Consider the following 24235-nt stretch of genomic DNA (forward strand, 5'->3'; position numbering starts at 1 on the left):
AAAAAACAAAACGGGAACAAATATAACATTTAAAATAAAGAACAAGTAAATTTAAATTAACAAACTGACCAGTATTTCAATGGGAACTATGCTCCTCTCACTGACCACCAATGAAAGAGGTGCCCCTTCCGGAAGTGCGGTGGGGGCCAGATAAATGGCCTCAGGGGGCCACATGTGGCCCGTGGGCCGTAGTTTGGGGACCCCTGCCGTAAGTTAATGAAAATTAACCATTTTCCTATTGGTCATTTAAAAGTTTCTATTATGGAGAACATCTTTATACATGTAGTCTTCTCTTTTCTGCATATAGTTTTTCTTAGGATATATTCTAAACAATTTATTAGTGGGCAAGATGTCTGAGGATTTGGTGACTATAGGGATGGCATGGCCTCGTTGCTCTTCAGAAGGAGTATCCCAGATTTCAGTATTTCAGCCCAGTATGAAGATACAAAGGTAAAAGCAGGGAAGTGGGTTCATACCCACTTGCACCACTTGCCGGCTCTGTAACATCAGGCAAGCTGCATAAGTCTCTAAGCCAGGGGTCCCTAAACTTTTTACACAGGGGGCCAGTTCACTGTCCCTCAGACTGTTGGAGGGCCGTACTATAAAAAAAAAACTATGAACAAATCCCTATGCACACTGCACATATCTTATTTTAAAGTAAAAAAACAAAACGGGAACAAATACAATATTTAAAATAAAGAACAAGTAAATTTAAATCAACAAACTGACCAGTATTTCAATGGGAACTATGCTCCTCTCACTGACCACCAATGAAAGAGGTGCCCCTTCCAGAAGTGCAGCGGGGGCCGGATAAATGGCCTCAGGGGGCCGCATGCGGCCCGCGGGCCGTAGTTTGGGGACCCCTGCTCTAAGCCTCAACTACTTCTGTAAAACGGAGAAAATAATGGAATCTTCTTTATAGAGTGTTGTAAGGATTATGAGTTTATGAATTATTTTATGTATCAGTGCTTAGAAAATAGACTAAAGACTAAACTTGTTCCTAGTCATCATATTACAAAGCAAACCAACATATGCATAAACAAAAGACTACAATAAAAACCAGTCAGGTATGAAATGATACCTTAAGACTCTTTAATTTGCATTTCATTGCCAGAGGAATAAAAACACTATTGCGTGTATTTACTATTTGAGAGATTGTTTATTTTTTATTTAAAATTTAGATAATTTTTTTAATGTACCTTTTTTCTGTTACTTTTTATTTCTAAATAATTTCAAATTTACAGAAGTGAAAACATCCAGGTAACTCCTATATATTCCTTTCACCTGCTTTCTATAGGTTACACTGACAGTCCAAATAATGTCTTTGGCATAAAAAGAATTTAATTTTTAATATCACACTGTACTTATTTTTCATGTCTCTTCAGTCTCCTTCAGTCTGGAACAGTTCTTCAGTTGTTCTTTATCCTTCATAACTTTAACGTGTTTTAAAATTAGAAGTGAGGTATTTTATAGGACATTCTTCTGTTTAGGTTTGCCTGTTATTCCTCATAGGAGAGTCAGGTCAATCACCTTTGGCAGGAAAAGCATGGAACAAGCTCTGCTCTTCTCGCCGCATTCAGTCGTGTGGCAGGTGTCTGTCTCCCTCCACTCATGACATGTTAACTTTGATCACATAGGTGATTTCTTCTAGGTTTCTCCGCTGTAAAGTTTCTCCTTTCCCCTTATCATCAATCAATATTTTGTGTGGAGATATTTTGAGACTTTATGAATATCACATTTCTTACCCTACTTTCACCCATTAGGTTTAATATTCATTAGTGTTTTATCTTAATTGTTACTATAATGTTTGCCAAAAGGTGATTTTTAAAATTCTCTTATTCCATTTCGTTTAGCGGGCATACTATAAGGAAAAGTTACTCACTTTCTTTCTATCTTAATTTCTTTCTTTCTTTTTTTCTTTTTTTCTTCCCTTTCTTTCTATGGACTACTAAATTTCTATTTTATTTAATTACTTATTCAGTAATGCTGTAATCAGCTCTACCTGTGTTTTCTAAAGACTTTATCTGGAAATTTTCTACTCATCCTTTTCATCCTGGTTTAAATATTCTTTCCTCAGTGAGGGAAGGAAGAGGATTTCCTGGTGGTCCCAAATTAATTTAGATTCCTTATGTGATACCTTTCTATATGTTTTTAATATTACTTTTTATATGTGTAATTTTTTTATTATTTTGGTTCTTTGCTTAAAGCCAGTCTTTCTCGTTAGAGTATAATTTCCTCAACTGCAGGAAAAATATCTCTGTATTATTCTAAATGTTTAGAGACAAGTACTTGGCAAGTAATAGTTTTCAAATACTTATTGACCTACAGCTTTAAGCACATGTATGGAAATAGATCATTCTAAACTAAGTCGCTTCTAAACAACTCTGAAGATGGAGAAAGTACAGGCATGTTTATATTACACAAATAACATGCTGGTGATGGGAATGTGCGTAGCACCAGCTGTTAGCCTGCTTGTTACCAGACTCTTACTGTAGGGTTTACACATGTACATTGTGGCACTGAGATCTGAAATCTTTGTGGCCCAAGTATGTGTGATAATGGGTCTGGTTATAATGCATTATTCCATTTATCAGAGTTCTTTGGAGTGGTCATCTGGATGACAGATTTAAAATAACTTTGTATCTGGATTTTAAAACACCTGGGTCCTTTTAACAACTATTGTTAGTTCTTCTCAGTCCTGAATCCATTGTCTTTAAAGCATTTCAGTATTTCCTTTCATCTAAGGCACTTGTTTGAAAGACAAAGTACTGTAATAAGGGAGCTAACTATCCCCATTGCTGAGATGTGGATTCTTGTGTCCAATGCTAAAGATCTCTGGGGAAGAACTCATGTGACTTCATTCTTTCCATACATGTCTCCCTCTCTTTCCATACATCTTCCCAAGTGCATGCATCTGTCAAGAATTTTCTTTATTCCGAACAGTTAGGATGATTCCTTTCATTCCGGTTAGTGTCAGAATTAGCTCCCAGTGCATATAGTGGAAAACATTGTGTGATTCTGTTTATGCTATTTGATTCTGATTCTGTGCCCTTGAAAAGTGGAAGATTTATTGTGTAAAAATGCTGATTTTTTAGATAATTCTAGTGGGAAATGCAAGTCTAAAACATCAGAGAAAGGCCTGGGTTCAAAGTAAGGATTTACTAGTCATCAATATATACATAGTCCCTCAAACTGAGAGAGTGAGTGAGCTCAGGCTGTGAGATTCAGCAGAGGAGCAACATGGAAGCTGAGGGAAGCATTTATTTAAAGAATGAGGGCATGATACAGTTTTACATAGAAAAGTATGAAAAAAAAGACCAAAATTATCCCCTTGAATTTGGCATTTGGGTAGCAATTAGAAATCTTTGCAAATATAGTTCAAGTGGAGTAATAGAGTCAGTAAACTAGATAGCAATTATGTTAGAGTATTTTTTGTTACAGAAAGCAAAAACTCACTTCCCCTGACTTGAAAGTAAAGTTGTTTATTGCAAAGATTGCTAGTTCCCAGAACTCTGAGGGCAGAAACTCTACTCCCGACCCCTGAGAGTACGAGGAGCAGAAAGATCCAGGCATTCTTTCTTTCTGTCTGTCTTCAGGGGCTGCATGGGATCAGTTTTCCTCATGGATTCTGCTTTTCTCTCTAGGGCAGTGGTTCTCAAACTTTTTGAAGTCAGGGCACATTTAAAATCTAATAATAATTGTAGGCACACTATATACAAATTTCTGAGAAATATGTTAAGTCAGATATTAAAGAAAAAATATAAAGTCCAAGCGTGCTTTTATGATAATTAAACAAAATAAATACAACAAAATTAAATTTATTCTGACATTAAAAAACATTTTTATATTTTATTTTTTGAGTTACGCTTTTTAGAATTCATAAAAAGAGGGGTTAAAAAATGACAAAAAAGTTATCTTTTTATATATATAGATACATTCTTAGTAAGATTTAGTAAATTCGGCAGGTCCCAGTGCAAATGTGTTAAGTTTTTTCATTCTTGTGTTTATGAGAAACATGAGCCTGATGTGTCCTAGTGATTTCTTCAATGTTTGGGCATCTATTTGAAAGGCAAACTCTCATTTCCTCATCAATACATTGAAGAATTTCTCTCTTTGTACTCTTGTGTTGAGTGCAGAAAACCCCCAACATCTGAACTTGACACCAAACAAAGGATAGAAGAAACTTGCCTCCAGTCTTTCAGGGGAACATGGGGAGTAGTGTAGACAATCCAGCACCACAGCTTAAGAGCCTTTTACAATCTAATCAGGCAAGTGAGGTGGAGGGTTGGGCAGACTGTCAGCTTACAGCCAATTCCCCACACCTCTGTCCCCCAAAAATCTAAACTCCAAAAACCCTGTTGGTTTTTGGTCCCCCACAGGCACATATTTCTCTGGGTTCCAGAGTCGGGACTACCATAGGGCATACCTGGAAATCTTCTGGGGCCCACCAGTGCACCCTGGCGCACACTTTGAGAACCACTGGTCTAGTGACTGCATCATCCCTTTCTATACTGTGTGTGTGTGTATTTGAATATTGTAAAATACATGTTACATAAAATTTACTATTTTAAAGTGTGCATTGCAGTGGCATTTAGTACATTTACCGTGTGGTACAACCATCACCACTTTCCAGAACATTGCCATCACCCCAAAAGGAAACCTCATCCCCAGTGAGCAGTTGCTCCTCGAGCCCCTTTTCCCTCGGTCCCTAGCAACCAATGATCTGTTTTCTGTCTGTCTGGGTTTGCCTAATTTTTATATTTTATTTAAATGAAATCATACACTATATGGCCTATTGTGTCTGATTTTTCACATAGGTTCTGTGTTATGGCACATATCAGTATTTCATTCCTTTTTATGGCCAAATACTATTCTATTGTATGGATATACATTTTATATACCCATTCATCAGTTGTTGAACATTTAGGTTGTTTCTACCTTTTGACTATTATGAATGGTTCTGACATGAAAATTTGTATACAAGTTTTGTTTGAACTCCTGTTTTCAGTTCTTTTGGGTATAGCATGTCTAGGAGTGATGGAATTGCTGGATTGTATATTAATTCTGTGTCAGTTTTTGAGGAACTGCCAAACTGGTTTTCTACAGTGACGGTACCATTTTATATTCTGCCAGCAACAAGTGAGGGTTCCAGTTTCTCCACATTATGTAGGGAACAGGCAACACTTTTTTTTATTGTTGTATAATTATTGCCATCCTGTTGAGTGTGAAGTGATATCATTTGGTTTTGATTTGCATTCTTCTAAAGACAAATGTTGTTAAGCATCTTTTCAAGTACTTGATAGCCTTTTATAGTGTATCTTCTTTGGGGAATTATTTATTCAAGTTTTTGACCATTTTAAAAATTAGATTGTCTTTTTGTTGATGAGTTGTAAGGGTTCTTTGTATATTCTGGATACTAGATCCTTATCAGATATTCAATTTTTAAGTATTTTCTTATATTCTCTAGATTGCATTTTCACTTTTTTAATACTATTCTTTGATGCACAAAGCTTTTAATGTTGACAAAGTTCAATCTATTTTTCCTTTTATTCATGTTTTTGGTGTCATATCTAAAAATCCATTGCCATATCAGAGGTCATGAAGATTTACCTCTATGTTGTCTTCTAAGAGTTTTATGGTTTAATTTTTATTTTCAGGCCCCATTGATACATTTTGAGTTAATTTTTGTATATATATTAGGTAAGAGTCCAACTCTCTTATTGGCATGTGGCTATCTAGTTGTCCCAGCACCAATATTCAAGAGACCATTCTTTTTCCCATTGAATGGGCTTAGTACTCTTTTCAAAAGTTAGCTGACCATAAAGTATGGGTCTATTTCTGACCTCTCAAGTCTGTTTTATTTGCTTCTATTTCTACCCTTATATTTGCCAATACCACACTGTTTTGATTGCTGTAGCTCTTTAGTAAGTTTTGAAATTGGTATATGTGAGTCCCTCACATGTTTTTCAAAATTGTTTTGGCCATATGAGTCCCTTGTAATGCTAGATAATGTTGAGAATCGGACTTTCCATTTCTGAAAAAAAAGCTCTTAAAATTTTGGTAGGGAATCTGTAGATAGTTTTGGGTGATATTGTCATCTTAACAGTATTTCCAATTCATAAACACAAGATACCTTTCTATTTACTTAGATAGTCTTTCATTCCTTTAAGCAAAGTTTTATAATTTTCAGCGTATGTGTCTTTTACCTTGCTTACATTTATTCCCGAGTATTTTATTTTTTTGGACACTGTTGCAGACAGCATTGTTTCTTAATTTCCTTTTCATAATAACCATTGCTAGGATATAGAAACACAATTTTTGCACATTTATTCTCTACCATGCAACTTTACTGAATTCTGTTTTTATACTTAATAGATTTATGTCATGTGCAAATAGTGATAGTTTTACTTCTCCCTTTCTAATCTGGTGGTGACAATAGGCATCATTGTCTTGATCTTAATTGTAGAGAAAAAGCTTTCAGATTTTATTTTTCTGACTCACTCTCCATTTCGGTTTTCCCTTCAGTGACTGTTGATTCTATGGCTATTGTGACCTCTGCTTCTCCTTTTCCTGTGCTTCTCCTTTCTATAGCTGGTTTCCTTTTGCTGACTCTGGCCCGCTTCTGCATTCACCTCACTGATGCTGATTCCATTGCCCTTTCTGCCTGTGCTTCTGCTTTTCCTGTATTCCTTATTTCTGCAGCTGGTTTCCTTTTGATGACCTTGTCCAACCTTCTGCTTTCCCCTAAGTGACACTGATTCCGTGTCATTTTTGGCCTCAGCTTCTCATTTTTCTGTGCTTCTCCTTTGTGTAGGAGATTTTCTTTTGCTGACTGTTCTCACTTCTACTTTCCACTAAATGAGTACTGATTCAGTGGATATTGTGGCCTCTGCTTCTCTTTTTCCTGTGCTTCTCCTTTCTATAGCTGGTTTCCTTTTGCTGATTCTGTCCCCACTTTGGCTTTCCATGCAGTGACTCTAATTCTGTGGCTTTTTCTGCTTCACCTTCTCCTTTCTGTAGCTGCTTCTGCTTTCCCCTCAGTGATATGGATTCTGTGCCTTTTTCTGCATCTGCTTCTCCTTTTCTTGTGCTTCTCCTTTCTGTGGCAGATTTTCCTTTGCTGACTCTGCTCCCACTTCTGCTTTCCCCTCATCGACTTCTAATTCTGTGACTATTGTGGCCTCTGCTTCTCCTTTTTTTGTGCTTCTACTTTCTGTAACTGGTTTCCTTTTCCTGACTCTGTACCCCCTTCTGCATTCCCCTCAGAGATGCAATTTATGTTCTTCTTTCTGACTCTGCTTCTCCTTTCTGCAGCTGCTTCTGCCTTCTCATCAGTGATGCTGAGTCAGTGGCTTTTTTCTGCATCTGCTTCTCCTTTTCCTGTGCTTCTCCTTTCTGTGGCAGATTTTCCTTTGCTGACTCTGCTCCCACTTCTGCTTTCCCCTCATCGACTTCTAATTCTGTGACTGTTGTGGCCTCTGCTTCTCCTTTTTTTGTGCTTCTACTTTCTGTAACTGGTTTCCTTTTCCTGACTCTGTACCCCCTTCTGCATTCTGCTCAGAGATGCAAATTATGTTATTCTTTCTGACTCTGCTTCTCCTTTCTGCAGCTGCTTCTGCCTTCTCATCAGTGATGCTGAGTCAGTGGCTTTTTTCTGCATCTGTTTCTCCTTTTCTTGTGCTTCTCCTTTCTGTGGCAGATTTTCCTTTCCTAACTCTGCTTCCATTTCTGCTTTCCCCTCATGACTTCTGATTCCGTGGCTTTTTCTGCCTCTGCTTTTTTTTTTTTTCCTGTACTTCTCCTTTTTGAGGCAGAAGTGCTTTGCTGCCTCTGCTCCCACTTCTGCTTTTCTCCTCAGTGACACTGATTCTGTGGCTTTTTCTGCCTGTGCTTCTCCTTTTCCTGTGCTTCTCCCTTCTGTAGCAACTTCTGCTTTCCCCTCATGACTTTTGATTCTGTGGCTTTTTCTGCCTCTGCTTCTTCTTTTACTGAGCTTCTCCTTTCTGTAGCAGCTTCTGCTTTCCCCTCAGTGTCGCTGATACTGTCACTTTTTCTGCCTATGCTTCCCTTTTTCCTCTGCTACTTATTTCTGTGGCTGCTTTCCTGTTTCTTATTCTGTCTCCACTTCTTGATGCTCATTCTGTGGCTTTTTCTGCCTCTGCTTCTCCTTTTCTAGTGCTTTTTCTATTCCTGTACTTCTTCTTTCTGTAGCTGATGCCCTTTCTCAGACTCTGTCCCCACTTCTGCTTTCATCTTAGTGGCACTGATTCTGTGTTTATTTTGGCTTTTGCTTCTCCTTGACCTGTGCTTGTCCTCTCTGTAGGTCTTTTTCTTTTGTTCACTCTGTCCCTTCTGCTTTTTCCTCAGTGACATTCATTCTGAGACTCTCTACTTCTCCAATCCTGCTTTTTCCCCCCTGGTGGTGGTTTTTCTTTTGCTGATGTTCATTTTCCTTCTACTGCTTACATTGCTTCTGCTAATTTTATATTTTTTTCTTGGTCTTCCACGTTTCTATACATAATTTCTGACCTCCTTGTTAGTTTACTTTTACATGATCCTTAATGACTACTGTAATTCTGACTGCATCTAATGGCTTTACCTCTAATTTCTTCATTTCTCTCTTTTTTTTTTTTTTAATTTAATTTACTCCGCCCCCTGATAACAATCAAGGTAATATTAAAATCTGGGTACAGTGTCCTAGATAGCTGGTTAGCCATGTATTAGCTGTTACCTTAGATGCTTACTTCTGGAGTGGTCAGCCATGCACACACCAGCTAAGGAGTAGAACAGTGACTCACACACGCCCATTTATGGCCATGGGGACTACAGGTAACTCATAGTCCTGAAAGGAGAATGTGCTTGTGTCTCTTCTTCTGGAAGTGAATTGATGAGAGAACAAATGGTGAGGCAATATGTAAGGAAAGTTAATAAAGACAGGAGAAAGCATGAAGACAGCTAAAAGTGGTCCTTCATCTATTGCAGGGGTTAGGTCAGTTTCCAGACACACACACACACCCCCAATAGGCGAAAATCTGCGAAGTAGCGACCTTATATTTATTTTATTATTTATGTATATTTTAAGGCTTTATAAACCTTTCCCACATTCTTATAAACCTTTCCCACACTCTTAGACACCTTTCCCACACTCTTAGAAACACTTCTTATGCTCTTAAACACTTTCTACACTCTTAAACCTACATAATTTTAACAACATATAAAATGCTATACCCGAGAGATGGAGGAGACTGATGCTACTAGTCGCTGAGCCGGTCAGCATCCAGGATAAAGAACACAGTTCTCTGGTTGGTCGCCTCCCATCCATCAGCCAGTAGTGTGCTGTGTACAATTTCATGTGGGCAAACTAGCTCAAGTGGAATTGGCCCATAGCTGAGTTTTCCATACCCCTGAGTCATTGTCTACTCATCTGCTGTATGCTATATATTTTATTTCGATTTAATATTCTTTTAATATGTTTTAATTAATATTTTATGTTTTTTATATTTTTAATTTTTAGGCTAGAAAATGCTTATTTTACCACAAAAATAATTAAAATAATAAATACAGTGGTACCTTGAAATATGAATTTAATTCATTCTGTAACCGAGCTCGTAAGTCAGTCCACTTGTATATCAAACTGCCAATACTGGACCCATGCACCAACGTGCCAACTAGCGGCAGCTTCCTGAATCCCAACTCGTATCTCGGAATTATGCTTGGATCTCAAACAAAAATACGGACTGAGTCATAACTCGTATCTTAAAAAAAACTTGTATGTTGGTCTGTTCATATCTCAAGGTACCACTGTATATAAAAATACCTATATACTGCAGAATCCTGGGATATAGCAAAAAATCCATGATACAAAATTACATATATACAATTTAAAAATCCACGATACAGTGAGACTGCGAAAAGTGAACCGTGATATGGCGAGGGACGACTATATGTCAAATATTTCTGTTCAGACGGGAAAGAGAGACTGGAGACAAACAACAGAGAGAATGGAAAGAACAAGTAAATGCGGTTGAGACTGAGAGCACAGGACTGAAGGATAGACCACAATGGAAGATGTGATACCAAATCCTTTTGAAACTAGAAGACCCAGGAAGGAGAGTTGGCCTTTCCTATAGTCACGGTGCTAGTGAAGTGTTCTGTTATTCTCCTTTCTGTTGCAGGTCCTGAATCCGTGCCTCCTTCCCTTCTCAAGGTGGTGATGAAACCCATAGCAACAGTTGGCGAAAGCTTCCAGTACCCTCCTGTGAACTGGGCTGCACTGCTCTCTCCACTTATGAGGCTAAACTTCGGTAACTATAAGTGTTTTTAGGTGTTCAGACTCTGATTTTAGGGTGTGTTGTAGGTAGAAAAATGGATCCTGTGTCACAGGGGCACTGAGTATATAGACCTTTGGGATTTTGAGGTTTGACTTCTTGGGTGGGATTACTGGGTACTTTCACTGGTCACTTTTTAAATAGTTGAGTATAAGGAAGAGGCAGTCTGAAGACACAGATGCAAAAAATGCACTCATCAAGATGATACTTGACTGAGGTGGGCGTGTTGCTGGCCATGTGTTGTAGGTACCAGAAAGCCAGGTTTGTTTGTCAGACTGCACTACTAGAGCCCTAGGTTTCACGGAAGTAGCCAATGAGATGCTATAACTGTTTTCTATTGCTTCTGTAACAAATTACCATACTTGGTGGCTTGAACCAACACAAATTTATTTGTTTATCTTATAGTTCTATAGATCCCAAGTCCAACACATTTCTCTTTGAGTTGAGGTCAAGGTATCAGCAGAGCAGCATTATTTCCTAGATTCTTTAAGGGGGTGCTGTGGTCTGAATATTTGTGCCCCCCATTGAAATTCTGACCTCCAGTATGATGGTATTAAGAGATGGGGCCTTTGGGAAGTGATTTGGTGATGAGGAGCCCTCATGAATGGGATTTATGCTCTCATAAGAGAGGCTCCACAGAGCTCCCTAACCCCTTCCACCACGTGATGATACAGTGAGAAATTGACCTTCTGTATTTAAAAAAAGGACCCTTGCCAGAATCTGACCACACTGGTGTCCTGATCATGGAATCCCGGCCTCAACTGTGAGAAATAAATTTCTTTTGTTTATAAGCCACACAGTCTGTAGTATTTTGTTATAGCACCCCAAACAGACTAAGAAAGGAAAAATCCATTTTCTTCCCTTTTGTAGCTTCTAGAGGCTGCCTACATTCCTTGGTTTGTGGCCTCCTTCTCCATCATCAAAGCAAGCCACAGAGGGCCAAGGCCTTCTCATGCTGTCATCTTTCTGGTTCTCTGCAGCTGGACAGGGTTATCCATGTTTAAGGATTCATGTAATTAATGAGTCTAAGAAATAACCTAGGATAAACTCCCACCTCAAGGTCATTAATTTTAATCACATCTGCAAAGTCTCTTTGCCATGCAAAGTAATATAGTCACAGGTTCCACTAGGATGTAGACATCTCTGAGGGCCATTACTCTCTAGACCACAGGTACTCTGTGGTGAGAGGGAAAGGGCATGCCTACCTCCACACCTTTAATTCATCTACAACCTCTTTTATCGACTTAGCATATGCAATTTAATTTCATGTACTAACCTCTCACTTCCAAAAAGAAAAAGAAGAGAGAGGTGAGGGAGGAACAATAATTTTAACAATGCTGTAATTATGGGTATCTATGTGTATTTGTCATGAGTGCTAATTTTTATAATAGGGTGCTTACTTATATATTTTATACGGAAAGCTTTGTAAATTTATGTGGAGTTTGAGGGATAATCAAAGATGACTTTGTACACAATTTTTCATGCAAATGCTTTCATTTTAACGTAATTCCAACATATGATGTTACTATACTGTGTTATCAGATTTCATTTAAAAAATATGTCCCCCCTGCCCCTGCTCTGCTTTTGCATGCTTTATTGAAAATATTTGTGTTTTAGTAAAACTCCTTTTAACCCTTTGAGTGGTATATTCATATTCCTGTATGTCCTCGTGCTTCCTGACCATCCAGAGTATGATTGGTTTATTTTAAAAATGTGTAAGGCAACATTAAAAAAGGCAAATGTATGTTCTTTTTGTTTTCATAAATTGGTTATCAAACAAACATGATTTTAAGTTAATAAAACTGGAACTGGAACTAATTTCATTATTTGAAAAAAACTCACTCCCAGGGGTCAGCAAGCATGAAAAAACCTCATTACTCAAAGGGTTAAAAAAGGAGAAAACATGTCTGCTGATGAGGATCAGACCCTTGAGAAGACTTGGCCACTACAGAGTGTGGCTGCATCTTTAAGTCCTTCCAGATCTAGACAGATTTCTCTATGTGCAGAATGCAAGGTTGAGAGGAGGGGAAAACAGAGGCAAAGAGGTTTTCAGCTAAAATTTCTTCAAACTTTTGATAGTACTGGAGTGTTTAGGTTTATCTGCTATCAAAAGAGATATTACCATCATTAGCTCAAAGTGAGGTCAAGGTCAAGGACTTGGGATTCTGATGCCAGTGCATACACTCTTTCCATCTCTAAGAGGTTTCCTGAAACACCACTTCATTTGCTGAAGTTCTGTTACCTATAGAAGTCACACAAGCAGATGCTTTGATTTGAGACACTGAGGGCTGAAAATCAGAGAAGTAGCTACACTAGATATTCTTTTTCTTTCTTTTTCAGGTGAAGAGATACAGCAACTGTGCCTTGAAATTGTGGTGACTCAGGCACAGTCATCCCAGAACGCAGCGGCACTGTTGGGACTGTGGGTGATGCCACCGCTGATCCATGGTCTTAGTGTATGTGGGAACTAAGGTGGTGGGCAGCAGGAGGCTCTGGTTCTGTACAGGGAGAGTAACATTCATTTGGGTGTGTTCTCAAAGTCAAGAGTGGACAAATGGGATTTTACAAAAATTGAGGGTTTGACAGTATCTGCAATGGCCGCCACCATGCATTCTGTCAGCTACCATTGATTTCAAAAAGGGGAAATGATGATCAGAGATATTAGAGTTGCTTTCTCAGGTTTGTACAGCTAGAAAGTGGTGGTTATTTGACCTAGGTTTATTTGTTTATAGACGTATATAATCATTTCAGAGTGTATTAAGAGAAAGACAAATCCACACATATGGGATATATGATCCCTCCTTTTCACAGAGAAGGCAGCAATTAAGGTGAGGCTTGAAGGCTAGGTAGGAGTTGTTTAGGCATCAAGTTATAGTAGACCAATCTCTGCTAGGGTGTTCAGCGTGACCAAAGAGCTGAGGAAGAACTGACCTGACCTGGTGTTTGTTCATTACCTTGTGCCAGGGCTAATAGTGCTGGTTTTCCAGTCATGCTCCTTTCTGCATTCCAAAAGGATGAATGCTTCCTTACAGGCTTACCAATGGATTATAAGTTAAATGACTGTATCTTGGTTATTTTTCTATTCTAGGAGGCTCTAATTCTTTGAGGTTACTGCAAAGCGCTCCTATCACTTCCTCAAACTTTTGGCTTCCGTCCCCACTCTTTGCTTTTTTCCTTTAAGCTTTCCTACGTCTCCTAATACTTTTTAATTGAAGGTTGATGCTATTGATGACTACATCCTTTCTGTCAGCTTTCATCATTACCTGTCTGCTCCAAGCAGCTCCCACTTAATGAGCACCTGCCACTTGTAAGCACTCAGCAAGTACTTTCAGACATCAGATTAAATCTCTTCAACACTAACAGGCTGATTTTTTTACAGCTTTATTAAGTTATGATTTATATTCCATGAAATACAGCCTTATCAAGTGTAATCTGAGTTTTATTTTTTTAATTTGAGTTTTAGTACAATTATACATTTTCATCCATCACCAAGAGCACTTCTATCACCCCCAAAAGTTGCACTCTGCCAGCCTCCACTGATCTGTTCTTTTTCTCTATAGTTTTGCCTTTTTAAAAGAACTTTTAAATAAATTTAAATTTTATATAAAGTTTAGAAATTCTTTAGAATGGAATCAGACAGTATGAAGTCTTCTGTGTCTGGCTTATTTTACTTTTGAACAGTAGTTTTATTATTTCCATTTTACAGGTTGGTAAGCTGAGGCAAATGGAGGTTAAGCAAAGTGCACATATCTGACAAATGGAGGAGAGCCGGGGTAGCCCAAAGCCCGTGTCTTTAACACCAAACTATTTTACTTTCTTCCTTTTGAATCAGGTGTAAGTCTCCCATCTATTTTGTTGACCTCAGAAACTTTTCTAAGTTTTAGTTTTTCTTCCATTTCTCTTTCAGATTTATGCTACATTTTTGCATTGTCCTTGATTATTATCTTTGTTAATTAACAAATTAAGTTTGTGAATTCATTTTTTATTATATCTTCTCATTTATAAAGTGATCTTTAAAGTGAGCTCTTCAGATAACTCATGCAATGACATTGATATTTTTTAGAAATTTATTGATTTTTGTAAGATTTTATTTTTTTATGCCATTTCTTTTAGACTTGCTGCTGCTTTAGTAACATAGTTGTATTTCTAAGAATTTTTGAAGCCTGCTCTCTTAACGTCTATTACTAATCGTGCTCCTTAGCTTTGGTGAACTCTAAGATGCTGAAGATACAGTGGTCAGTTTCACATGCTCAGCTGGTTTTTCTCTGGTCAGAAATGGTCTCAGCATTCCAGTTCCTCTTCTTATTTCCCCAGGCTCCCTCAGAAGAAGAAGCAAGTCATATCAGATATTCTGTTGATTTCCAAGCAGATGAGCATTTCATCTTTAGGAGCTTTTCTTGACTGAAAATGTGACCTTTTAAAACTGAATAGCAACAACTGTCATGTACTTTTAGAAGTAGCATTTTAGGCCCTGGCCTGTTAGCTCAGTGGCAGAGCGTCGGCCTGGCATGCAGGAGTCCCGGGTTCGATTCCCAGCCAGGGCACACAGGAGAAGCGCCCATCTGCTTCTCCACCCCTCCCCCTCTCCTTCCTCTCTGTCTCTCTCTACCCCTCCCGCAGCCAAGGCTCCACTGGAGCAAAAGTTTTTCCGGGCACTGAGGATGGCTCTGCGGCCTGTGCCTCAGGCGCTAGAATGGCTCAGATTGCAGCAGAGCGATCCCCGGGATGGGCAGAACATCGCCCCCTGGTGGTCATGCCGGGTGGATCCCGGTCGGGCGCATGCGGGAGTCTGTCTGACTGCCTCCCCGTTTCCAACTTCAGAAAAAATGCAAAAAAAAATAAAATAAATAAATAAAAATAAAAAAGAAGTAGCATTTTATTCCCCTCACTGAAAAGATCCAAGGCTTAAGCTGAGTAGTTCACAATGGATTGGTAGATAAATATATACATGTGAGTCAGAAGTCACTGCAGCAGCCAAAATTACATGCACTGGTGATCCACTGGGCCGTGAAGCTGTGGGAAATTGAGAGACAGGAAGTAACCCAAATCATTTATGTCTCAGTCTACTCTCAAGCACAGGGATGACCTGGAAGTTTTCAGTGTTGCAATGCAGACTTGCCTGTTTACATCTGACCTCTTCTGTTTTACTTCCAGCTGAATATTAAGAAATACCTCCTGGTATCTGCATCTCAGTGGATCAAACACATCTCTGATGAACAGGCCCTGGGTTTTGTTGAAAACTTAATGGTAGCAGTTTTTAAAGGAGCCTCCCCACTTTCCAGTCCTGAGTTATGCCTGAGTGCCTTGCAGGGTCTGAGCCAGGCCATGAAACTGCCCAGCCCTGCCCACCACCTCTGGAGTCTGCTCTGCAAAGCTACTGGGAACATTTTTGACCTTCTGCCAAATAAGATTCGGGTGAGGAACAAAAATATTTACATTCCTCATAATTTATGTTTGGGATTTTTTAAAGCCTTTTTGGCAATGCAGGGAGGTGTATGTTGTAAGAATGTGGTGGGAAGGCTAGCAAGAACTAACCACGTTCTTCACTAAGAATGTGTTTGCTTCCAAGCTCTAAATTGAGTTTGAATATTTAGAACCAAAGTCTTGAGCAAGCTCAGAGGCAGGTTAAGCAGTGCTGCACCAGGAAGTTTGCTCTTAAGCCTTTTACCAAACGTCTGTAGCACTTGAGCACTCTCAGAAACCCATGCCCTTTACACCTGAAGAATCCTTGGGCATGTTGTTGAATATACTACTTATATGAAGTCACAATACAGGCCTGTCCTCTCCCCCAACAGACCCTTGAATTGTAGTTTTACAAAGATGCAAATAATCCATTTGGAATGATGGATCCTGATGAGGAGAAAAAATAAAAAGTAGTCAAACTAATATACAAAGTAACAGGAAAGATGTTTTTTAATTGAGAAAAAATGGCTACATGTGTTGGTTTGGTTTAAATTAAAATCTTATCAGTTGCTATTCATAGAGATAAGCAAATCTAATCATTTGTTGAAACATGAAGAATATACTTACTCTACATTATATTTTGACATGCTTGGGCTTTTTCTTTACCAGAGAAATGATTTAGAGCTGTATATCAGTGTAGCAAAGTGCCTCTCGGAAATGACAGATGATGAAGCCAATCGAGTTGCCCAGGTGACTGAGGTAATGATATATCTATGTATTTTTTCATTATTGAGGTGGGAATTACAGTTGAAAAGATGATTACAGTATCCTTTTGGCTGAGGGTAGTTTTGCTTCCTACTTGTCATTGTTTATTTTAGAAACTTATGTTTCACTCTGGGTCTTGTGTCCAGTCTCATAGTGTAGTTGGTTCTTAACAAACATTGTGTGTAATAACATTTTAACCGAATTAGTCCCACTTTATCAAGAACACGTTAGTATCACCTGTGAGCAAAAATAAGTACAGGTCAATGTCTTCAGTACAAAATCCACGAGAATGGGACTGTTCTGACCAAAGAACTTTCTGGTACATGGAAATCATAGATAAATAATTCAGGTCTCACATTTATATTTCTTCACCTGATGTTTATCCTCTGGGAATGAAGAAAGGAGGTGTCTGATTAAAAAACAAGAGCTATTAGTCCTGACACAAGATTATTAACAAGTACACCCACGCCCAGTCAAATGATGAATGAGTGAAAAGTAGGTTACCAGTAAGGTTGCCAGATTTAGCAAATATAATGAATCTTGTTGAATCTGAATTGCAGATAGAAAATGAATAATTTTTTAGTGCAAGTACAATCCTAATGGACATACTTATTCCGATGGCAACACCGCATACCACGTAATATCAAAAGTTCTATAGAACTGTGAGTGCTCACGCAGCTGCTGGGCATCTTCCTCATTCCACTTTAAGGAAGGTTTCACCTACCTATTCAGTCAAATCCTTCACTTTCTGTATTCAGCAGTGATTCACAAAATGTGGTCCGTGGATCAGCAGCAGGCAGTATCACCTAGGAACTGATTAGATATGCAAATTGTCAAGTCCCACCAAACCTACTCAATCAGGGACTCTGGAAGTGGGATCTAGGAATCAGTGTTTTAACAGTTCTTCCAGGTGATTGTGTGCATCCTCAGGTTTGAGAACCACTGTGAGAGTATTTGGAATAAAGTATCAGCATTTTCGAGATGAGTTTATTTTAAGCAAGGAAATGCTTAAGTGGATTGTCATTGGAGCCTCACCACCAGGGGTTGGTCTCCAGCATTCTAATTTACCAATGTGACCTTAATTATATTTCATAACCTACTGCCTCAGTTTCTTCATCTGTAAAAGGGAGATAATAGCACCTACCAATTTGGGTTAATTTGCAAGTTAACTGTCTTAATCCACATTAAGTTCTTAGAAAATTGCCTGATCCAAGGCGAGTATTCAGTAATGATCTATTATCATAATTATTATATTCATGTAATTTATTATATCATAATATTATATTCTTGTACACAGAGGTAATGCAGACACTGTACTTTGTGGTACCTAGAGCTAAAGTTGCTATGTTACTCACTTGGGTTCCTAAGGTACCATTCAGAACATTGTCACTACAACATACTAAATAGTCTTCTGATGTCCCCAAGTTAGTGTGTTCCACTGAGCTCAATGTTTTCGTTTCTGGAAATAACAGAGGTAAGAGTAAAGTCGTGGTGAAGACCTCAGACTCCATGGGTTCTATTCTTTTCTGCCACCTATAGCTGTGTGACCTTAAGCAAGTTACATGACGTCTGTGCTTCAGTCTCTTCATCTACAAAGGAGGGATGAAACCAGCAATGTGTACATACAGTGATGTGAGGAGTCAGTGGTCAATGCAGTGGTGAAACTTTTTGGTCTCAGGACCAGTTTTTAGTGTCTTAAAAATTATTGAGGACTCCAAAGAGCTTTTTTTTTTTTAAGCACATGAGAGAAGGAGATTGAGAGGGACAGACAGCAGAGAGATGAGAAGCATCCAACTCCTAGTTGCAACACCTTAGTTGTTCATTGATTGTTTTCTCATACGTGCCGTGAGCAGGGGGCTGCAGCTGAGCCAGTGACCCTCACTCAAGCCAGTGACCTTGGCCTTTAAGCCAGCAATCATTGGGTCATGTCTATGATCCTGTGCTCAAGCTGGATGAACCCACACTCAAGTCAGTGTCATCTAGGTTTCAAACCTGGGTCCTCAATGTCCCAGGCCGATGCTCTATCCACTGTACCACTGCCTGGTCAGGCCAAAGAGCTTTTATTTATTTGTGTCCTACCTGTCAATTTATCATATTAAAGATTAAAACTAGGACATTTTAAAAATATTTACTTATGTAATAATAATATTAAACCCATTGCATCTTAACATAAAAAAGAAAAATATATTTTCAGAAGATCAAACAAGCTAGTAGGAAGAGTGGCATTATTTCACATCTTTGTGAGGCTCTTTACCATATTTTTTGCTCCATAAGACGCACCCCCCCCCCCCAAAGTGGAGGGGGAAATGCCTGTGCATCTTATGGAGCAAAAAATATGGTATTTTATTAAATATTTTAATACACCATTTGGTTCAGAATATTTTTTTTATTTTCCTTCTTAAAACAATAGATGTGTCTTATGGTCAGGTGCATCTTATGGAGCAAAAAATACGGTAATTTCTGTCTTCATAGTTTCTTTTCATCGGTTCTGACATTATTTTGGTGAAGTGTGTTAAGAACATGCAGTCTCTTAACAGATATGTAGGAAGAGTGTGCTAATAGGCTTTTAAGACTGTTGTTGATTTCTTTCTCTGATATTGCTCCCCAACTCAGCAAGTGATTGCTTCTTGTAGGTTAGTTGCAGTGTGGAATCTGAAATAATCAGTGAACTTCACATACTCGGTTCATTAAAATGTATTGGTCTGTCTTGTATTTGGTTTCTTTTACCAATGCATGGTTTTGTAATGTCATATATTGGTCATTTGAAAGTTTTTGAATCACTAAATTTTAAAAACTCCAAATGTTAATACATTTCATTATATAATACCAAAACATTATATTATCATAATATCACCAGCAATCTTATCAGGAAAATCTTTTATGGCCTGACAAGGTGGTAGCACAGAAGATAGAGTGTCAACCTGAGATGCTGAAGACCCAGGTTCAAGACCCCTAGGTCACTGGCTTGAGTACAGGTTCATCAGCTTGAATGTGGGGTCCCCAGTTTGAGCACAGGGCCACAGACATGACCCAATGATCACTGGCTTGAACTCAGAGGTTGCTGGCTTGAAGCACAAGGTCACTGGCTTAAGTCCAAGGTCACTGGCTTGAGCAAGGGGTCACTGGCTCAGCTGAAGCCCCCTGGTCAAGGCATGAATGAGAAGCAATCAATGAACAACTAAGTGCCACAACTATGAGTTGATGGTTCTCATCTCTTTCCCTTCCTGTCTGTCCCATGCTTGCTCACTTGCTAAAGAAGTCTTTTATTTATTGGGAAACTTCCAAAGTCATAAAAGCAGATACAAATTTTTCAAAAATCTAATTTGTACCGAAAGTTCCAACTTTATTATTGGCTATGAATTCTGTTAAGCATTTTCCTTACTCTGACAGTCTTACTTCTTTAAGTTGTAAGAAAATAATCGGTCAGAAACTCAGTTTGAATAGGTATTCCCTGAGAAGAGTGTCTACTTCACATACAACTCAATGTTGCGAGTATTTTTCCTTGAGATAACTGACATACTTCAGTATATAGCAGAAGTCTGTTATGCATACTTCTTATTTTGTCCCACAGATATTAAAAAGATGTGTATTCAAGTGCAAAGATTTAATGAAACTAATAATTTTTTACAGGGATGTTTTCAGTAAAACTAGATTTTTAAAAAGTTTGGAGTGGCAGTGAAAAACACAATGACTATTACTATAGTTGGATACCGTTATGGATATAGCTTGACCTTACAGACTGTCTAAAAGGGTCTTGGGGTCCTCCAGAGGTTTGTGTTCCACATTTTGTGAACTGTCAGCTTAATACATGCTAAGTGGTTAGAAGAGAGCCTGGCACATTATAAGTACTATGTGTGTTTAGTTATCATTGTGATTATTTGTGTATTTTTACTAAATATCACCACCAATTAATATCAGAAATCATTTATGGTTTTTATGAGAAAGCAGGAGGTGACATTACAATGCTCCATCTGCAGGTACATTTTAATAGAGCACGCAGGCAGACAGGTCACGCATGGCAGGAAATGATCAGTTTTAGCATTTGGAATAATAATCAACCTCACACTCACCCTTTCTGTTTTGCCCTTGCCCTGAGATTCTATAATGACTTCAGCTAATTTAATAGTATTGCAACGATTTGCTTTTTTGCAGAGCAGCATAGAAAAGGCTGCCTTTGTCAGACTATACTTGGTCTCCCAAGGACGGTTCCCCTTGATGGGCTTGACTGACGTGCTCAGTGTTGCTGTTCAGCACCATGAAAAAGGCACACTGGCCTGGATGACGCTGCACAGCCTCTACCAGGCACGGATTGTGGGCCATGCCAACACAGGTGAGGTCAGCGGGGCGCCAGCAGGGACAGAAAAGTCTGCTGCCACCCCTGTCGAGTTGCAGTTGTTTCATCAACTTAAAACCCGGTTTAGTGCTTCTTGACACAGGTGAGGCCTTGTTACCCCAATGAGGAGCGCCTTGGATGGAAATGAGGTGTTACAGCTCCCAGCATCCACTCTTTGGAGATGGGAATAGATTCTTTTGAGGGTTTTTATCTTGTTTTGGGGCCTCAAGGATATAACAGGTTATTCAGGTAGATTCTGCCTGCTTCAGTTTCTCAGACAGACAGGGTATCCCTTGACTATGACTGACATTTTCATGAAAATGGCCTGTGGGGAATCATTTTCTAAACAAACTAAAAACAGCAATGATACAATTAAATAGTTATGCTACAGAGGAGCTTCTCAGGAGTGAGAAGAATAAAATCTGTACAACCTAACTACATCCTCAAGCTAGAAGTTTCAGGCCTGAAGCTCTGCTATGAATCATGTGGTGCAACTTTTAAACCATTTTAGTCGTTTGGGCTCTAATAATCATCTGAAAAGGGAACTCCTTCATTTCTCCTCCCACGCCTTTGGTCATATGCTTGAATTTCTTGAGTCTCCATTCAGGTTCTGAGTGGCACTGGCTTATATAGATCAGATATGGCTGGGAGCCCTGGGAGCCTGGGCAAGTTACTTATGTCTCTGTGCTCCATTCCCTGTCTCTTGTATCTTTAAAGGTTTGAGAGAAAACTGATGAGTGTAACTGTAATATTCTTTTCAAAACTATATAGGAAATTTTGATTCCTCTTCCTCTTTGGCAATTGAGATAATTGTCTCATATCTACATTAGTGCTTGACTAATAAAAAATGAACCTGTGATAAGAAACTAGACCTTTTTTACTCTAAATCAAATGTGTATTTATCAGAAAAATCCAGTAGGTGTTCCCAATTATGTATGAACATACATGAAGCAAATTGAAATACATTTGACCTTTAAATTTAATTCCCATTTTTCTCTTATTCACTAAATTTTGAAAACTTTCCCAAGTACTTTTTACTATAATGGGAATCCTTGTTTTTGTCCCAAGAAGACATATAAATGGCCAACAGATATATGAAAAGATGCTCATCTTTGCTAGCTATTAGGGAAATAAAAATTAAAACTACAATAAGATACCATGTCACACCTGTTAGGCTATTATCAACAAGACAGGTAATAACAAGTGTTAGAGAGGCTGTGGGGAAAAAGGAACCCTCATCCACTGCTGGTGGGAATGTAAACTGGTATAGACATTATGGTGAAAGTATGGTGGTTCTCCCAAAAATTAAGACTAGAACTACCATATGATCCAGCAATTCCTCTACTGGGTATCTACCCAAACCACTCAAAAGCATTGGTACACAAAGACACATGCAGCCCCATGTTCATTGCAGCTTTGTTCACAGTGGCCAGGACATGGAAACAACCAAAGTGTCCCTCAATAGAGAATTGGATAAAGAAGATATGGTACAGATATACAAGGAAATACTATTCAGCCATAAGAAATGATGATATATTGTCATTTATGAAAATATGGATGGACCTTGAGACCACTATACTGAGTGAAATAAATACATCATAAAAAACTAAGAATTATATAATTTCACACATAAGTGGAATAAAAAATGAGATTCATGGACATAGATAAAAGTGAAGCGGTAACCTAGGAAAGGGGTTTGGGGGAGGGGAGTAAAGAGGGACATATATGGTGACAGAAAGTGGTTTGATGGGCACACAATATAATCAATAGTTCAAATGCTATATAGAATGTCACCCCATTAAATTTAATTTTCTACGTAAGAGTTTTAAAAGAACAAAAGGAAAAATTAATATTTATGTTGTTTATTCTCCAGTTACCTTATAACAGCTGTTTTTTTATTTTTCTTTTGTCTTTGGGATAGTTTTTCTCTGCGATTTTGGCATAGAGTGGGGACATTTAAGCAAAGGACTATAAAAACAGCTTATCAAGATTCCACATTACTGGCTAGGTGGTGTGTCAGAGTTCTCAGTGTGTTTAATATTGAGAAAGAAACTCCAGTAAATGCATTTTATCACTAGTGTGTGGGTAGGTTTGAAGAATAAATTAGCTATTGAAAATGAAGACCAAAATATGGTCATCTGATGTGAATAGTGTCAACTCTCATGGATAATTACAAGTCTCAGGTATTATAAGAACAGTTGTAACTATAAATATTTTCTGAAATCCCCACCAGGTGTTCTGCTTGAGTTATGGTAGTTATTATTATTCTCCTTTGCAATTCAAAGGAAAAACCATGGTTGGGTAAGAAAATGCTTTTTATCTTTTCAGGTGTTTTGAAGAGAATGGAATGGCTCTTGGAACTGATGGGTTATATCAGGAACATTACTTACCAGTCAACATCTGTTCCAAATGTGGCTCTTGATGAGGTACAATTTAGAGGAGTAATTTATAGCTTTCTTAAAATAAAGAAATTATATTTGCTCTCCCAAACGAGGAATATGTTGCTGTGTGTAGCTTTCCTCTCCTTCATTTTATTTTTAAGAATGGTAACAACTGTGATGTCTCAAGAAAATGGATGGCCTCACCAGGCTCTTAGAGATGCCTAGGGTTGCCTTTGAAAAATATTTTCAACAGAATACATTCCTTGACAGGTAGCACAAAGGACATTCCACAAAGCAGATGGGGTACAGGGCTTTGGCCTCCACACTGGCCCAGGTGGCTTCACATGCCTGGTTTGAAGACATTCCTGGAATGTATGCAAACAATCTGTGTGCGCACCAGCACCTGTGGGCATGTGTGCATTTATTAGAGTTTTCAACACACCTTCAAATGACCAATGACCCAAAACAGGTTAACAACCATAGGTACTGGGTGAGTTTAAAAAGAAAAAGATTAATAAATAAAATGATATCAGAACTTTTCTCAACTCATTTTTTTAGCTGCTCATTGTGCATCTTTTAGGGGTAGGATTTTTTTTTTTACAGGAATATGTTACATGTTTTCTTAGTGAGTAAAAAGGTGCATAACCTGGAATATTGCTTGAAATTCTGCCCCACTTTTCTGAGTTGTGTGTGTTTTTAAAATTTTAGTTAGTTAGAGTAGGAATTTTAAGAGATTGAGGAGTTCTTTTTAAACTTTTTTAAACTAGTATAATCTTCCTCTTTTTTGTTCTAATTTCCTTTTATTAGCCTTCTCTGTTTTCTTAGGAAAATCTTTTAAAACCTATAAAATACAGATAAGCAGAAAGATGTGTAATTTAAATCACAGTAATCCAACAGAGGTAGCCCATTACCATCATTTCTGCAGTTGTCTAGATTAGTCTAAAATGTAAAGGATGGGCCTGACCTGTGGTGGCACAGTGGATAAAGCTTCAACCTGGAAACGTTGAGGTCGCCAGTTGGAAACC

At 38.4% G+C, this 24235-nt stretch overlaps 1 protein-coding gene across 3 annotated transcripts in view; it reads left to right on the forward strand.

The window, feature by feature from the left end:
• The window catches only part of FOCAD (focadhesin), a 342443-nt gene that overhangs the window by 312854 nt on the left and 5354 nt on the right, over positions 1-24235 (forward strand). For 2 of the 3 annotated variants that reach the window (XM_066368255.1, XM_066368256.1), the window contains exons 36-41: positions 10176-10304; positions 12669-12784; positions 15483-15743; positions 16401-16490; positions 20649-20826; positions 23158-23255. In XM_066368255.1, coding sequence (XP_066224352.1) covers positions 10176-10304; positions 12669-12784; positions 15483-15743; positions 16401-16490; positions 20649-20826; positions 23158-23255 — 872 coding nt within the window. The remainder of the gene's footprint in view (positions 1-10175; positions 10305-12668; positions 12785-15482; positions 15744-16400; positions 16491-20648; positions 20827-23157; positions 23256-24235) is intronic. The other variant, XM_066368257.1, reaches the window with a different exon arrangement.

This window comes from Saccopteryx leptura, chromosome 2 (genome assembly GCF_036850995.1).
Source record: "Saccopteryx leptura isolate mSacLep1 chromosome 2, mSacLep1_pri_phased_curated, whole genome shotgun sequence".
NCBI lineage: Eukaryota > Metazoa > Chordata > Mammalia > Chiroptera > Emballonuridae > Saccopteryx > Saccopteryx leptura.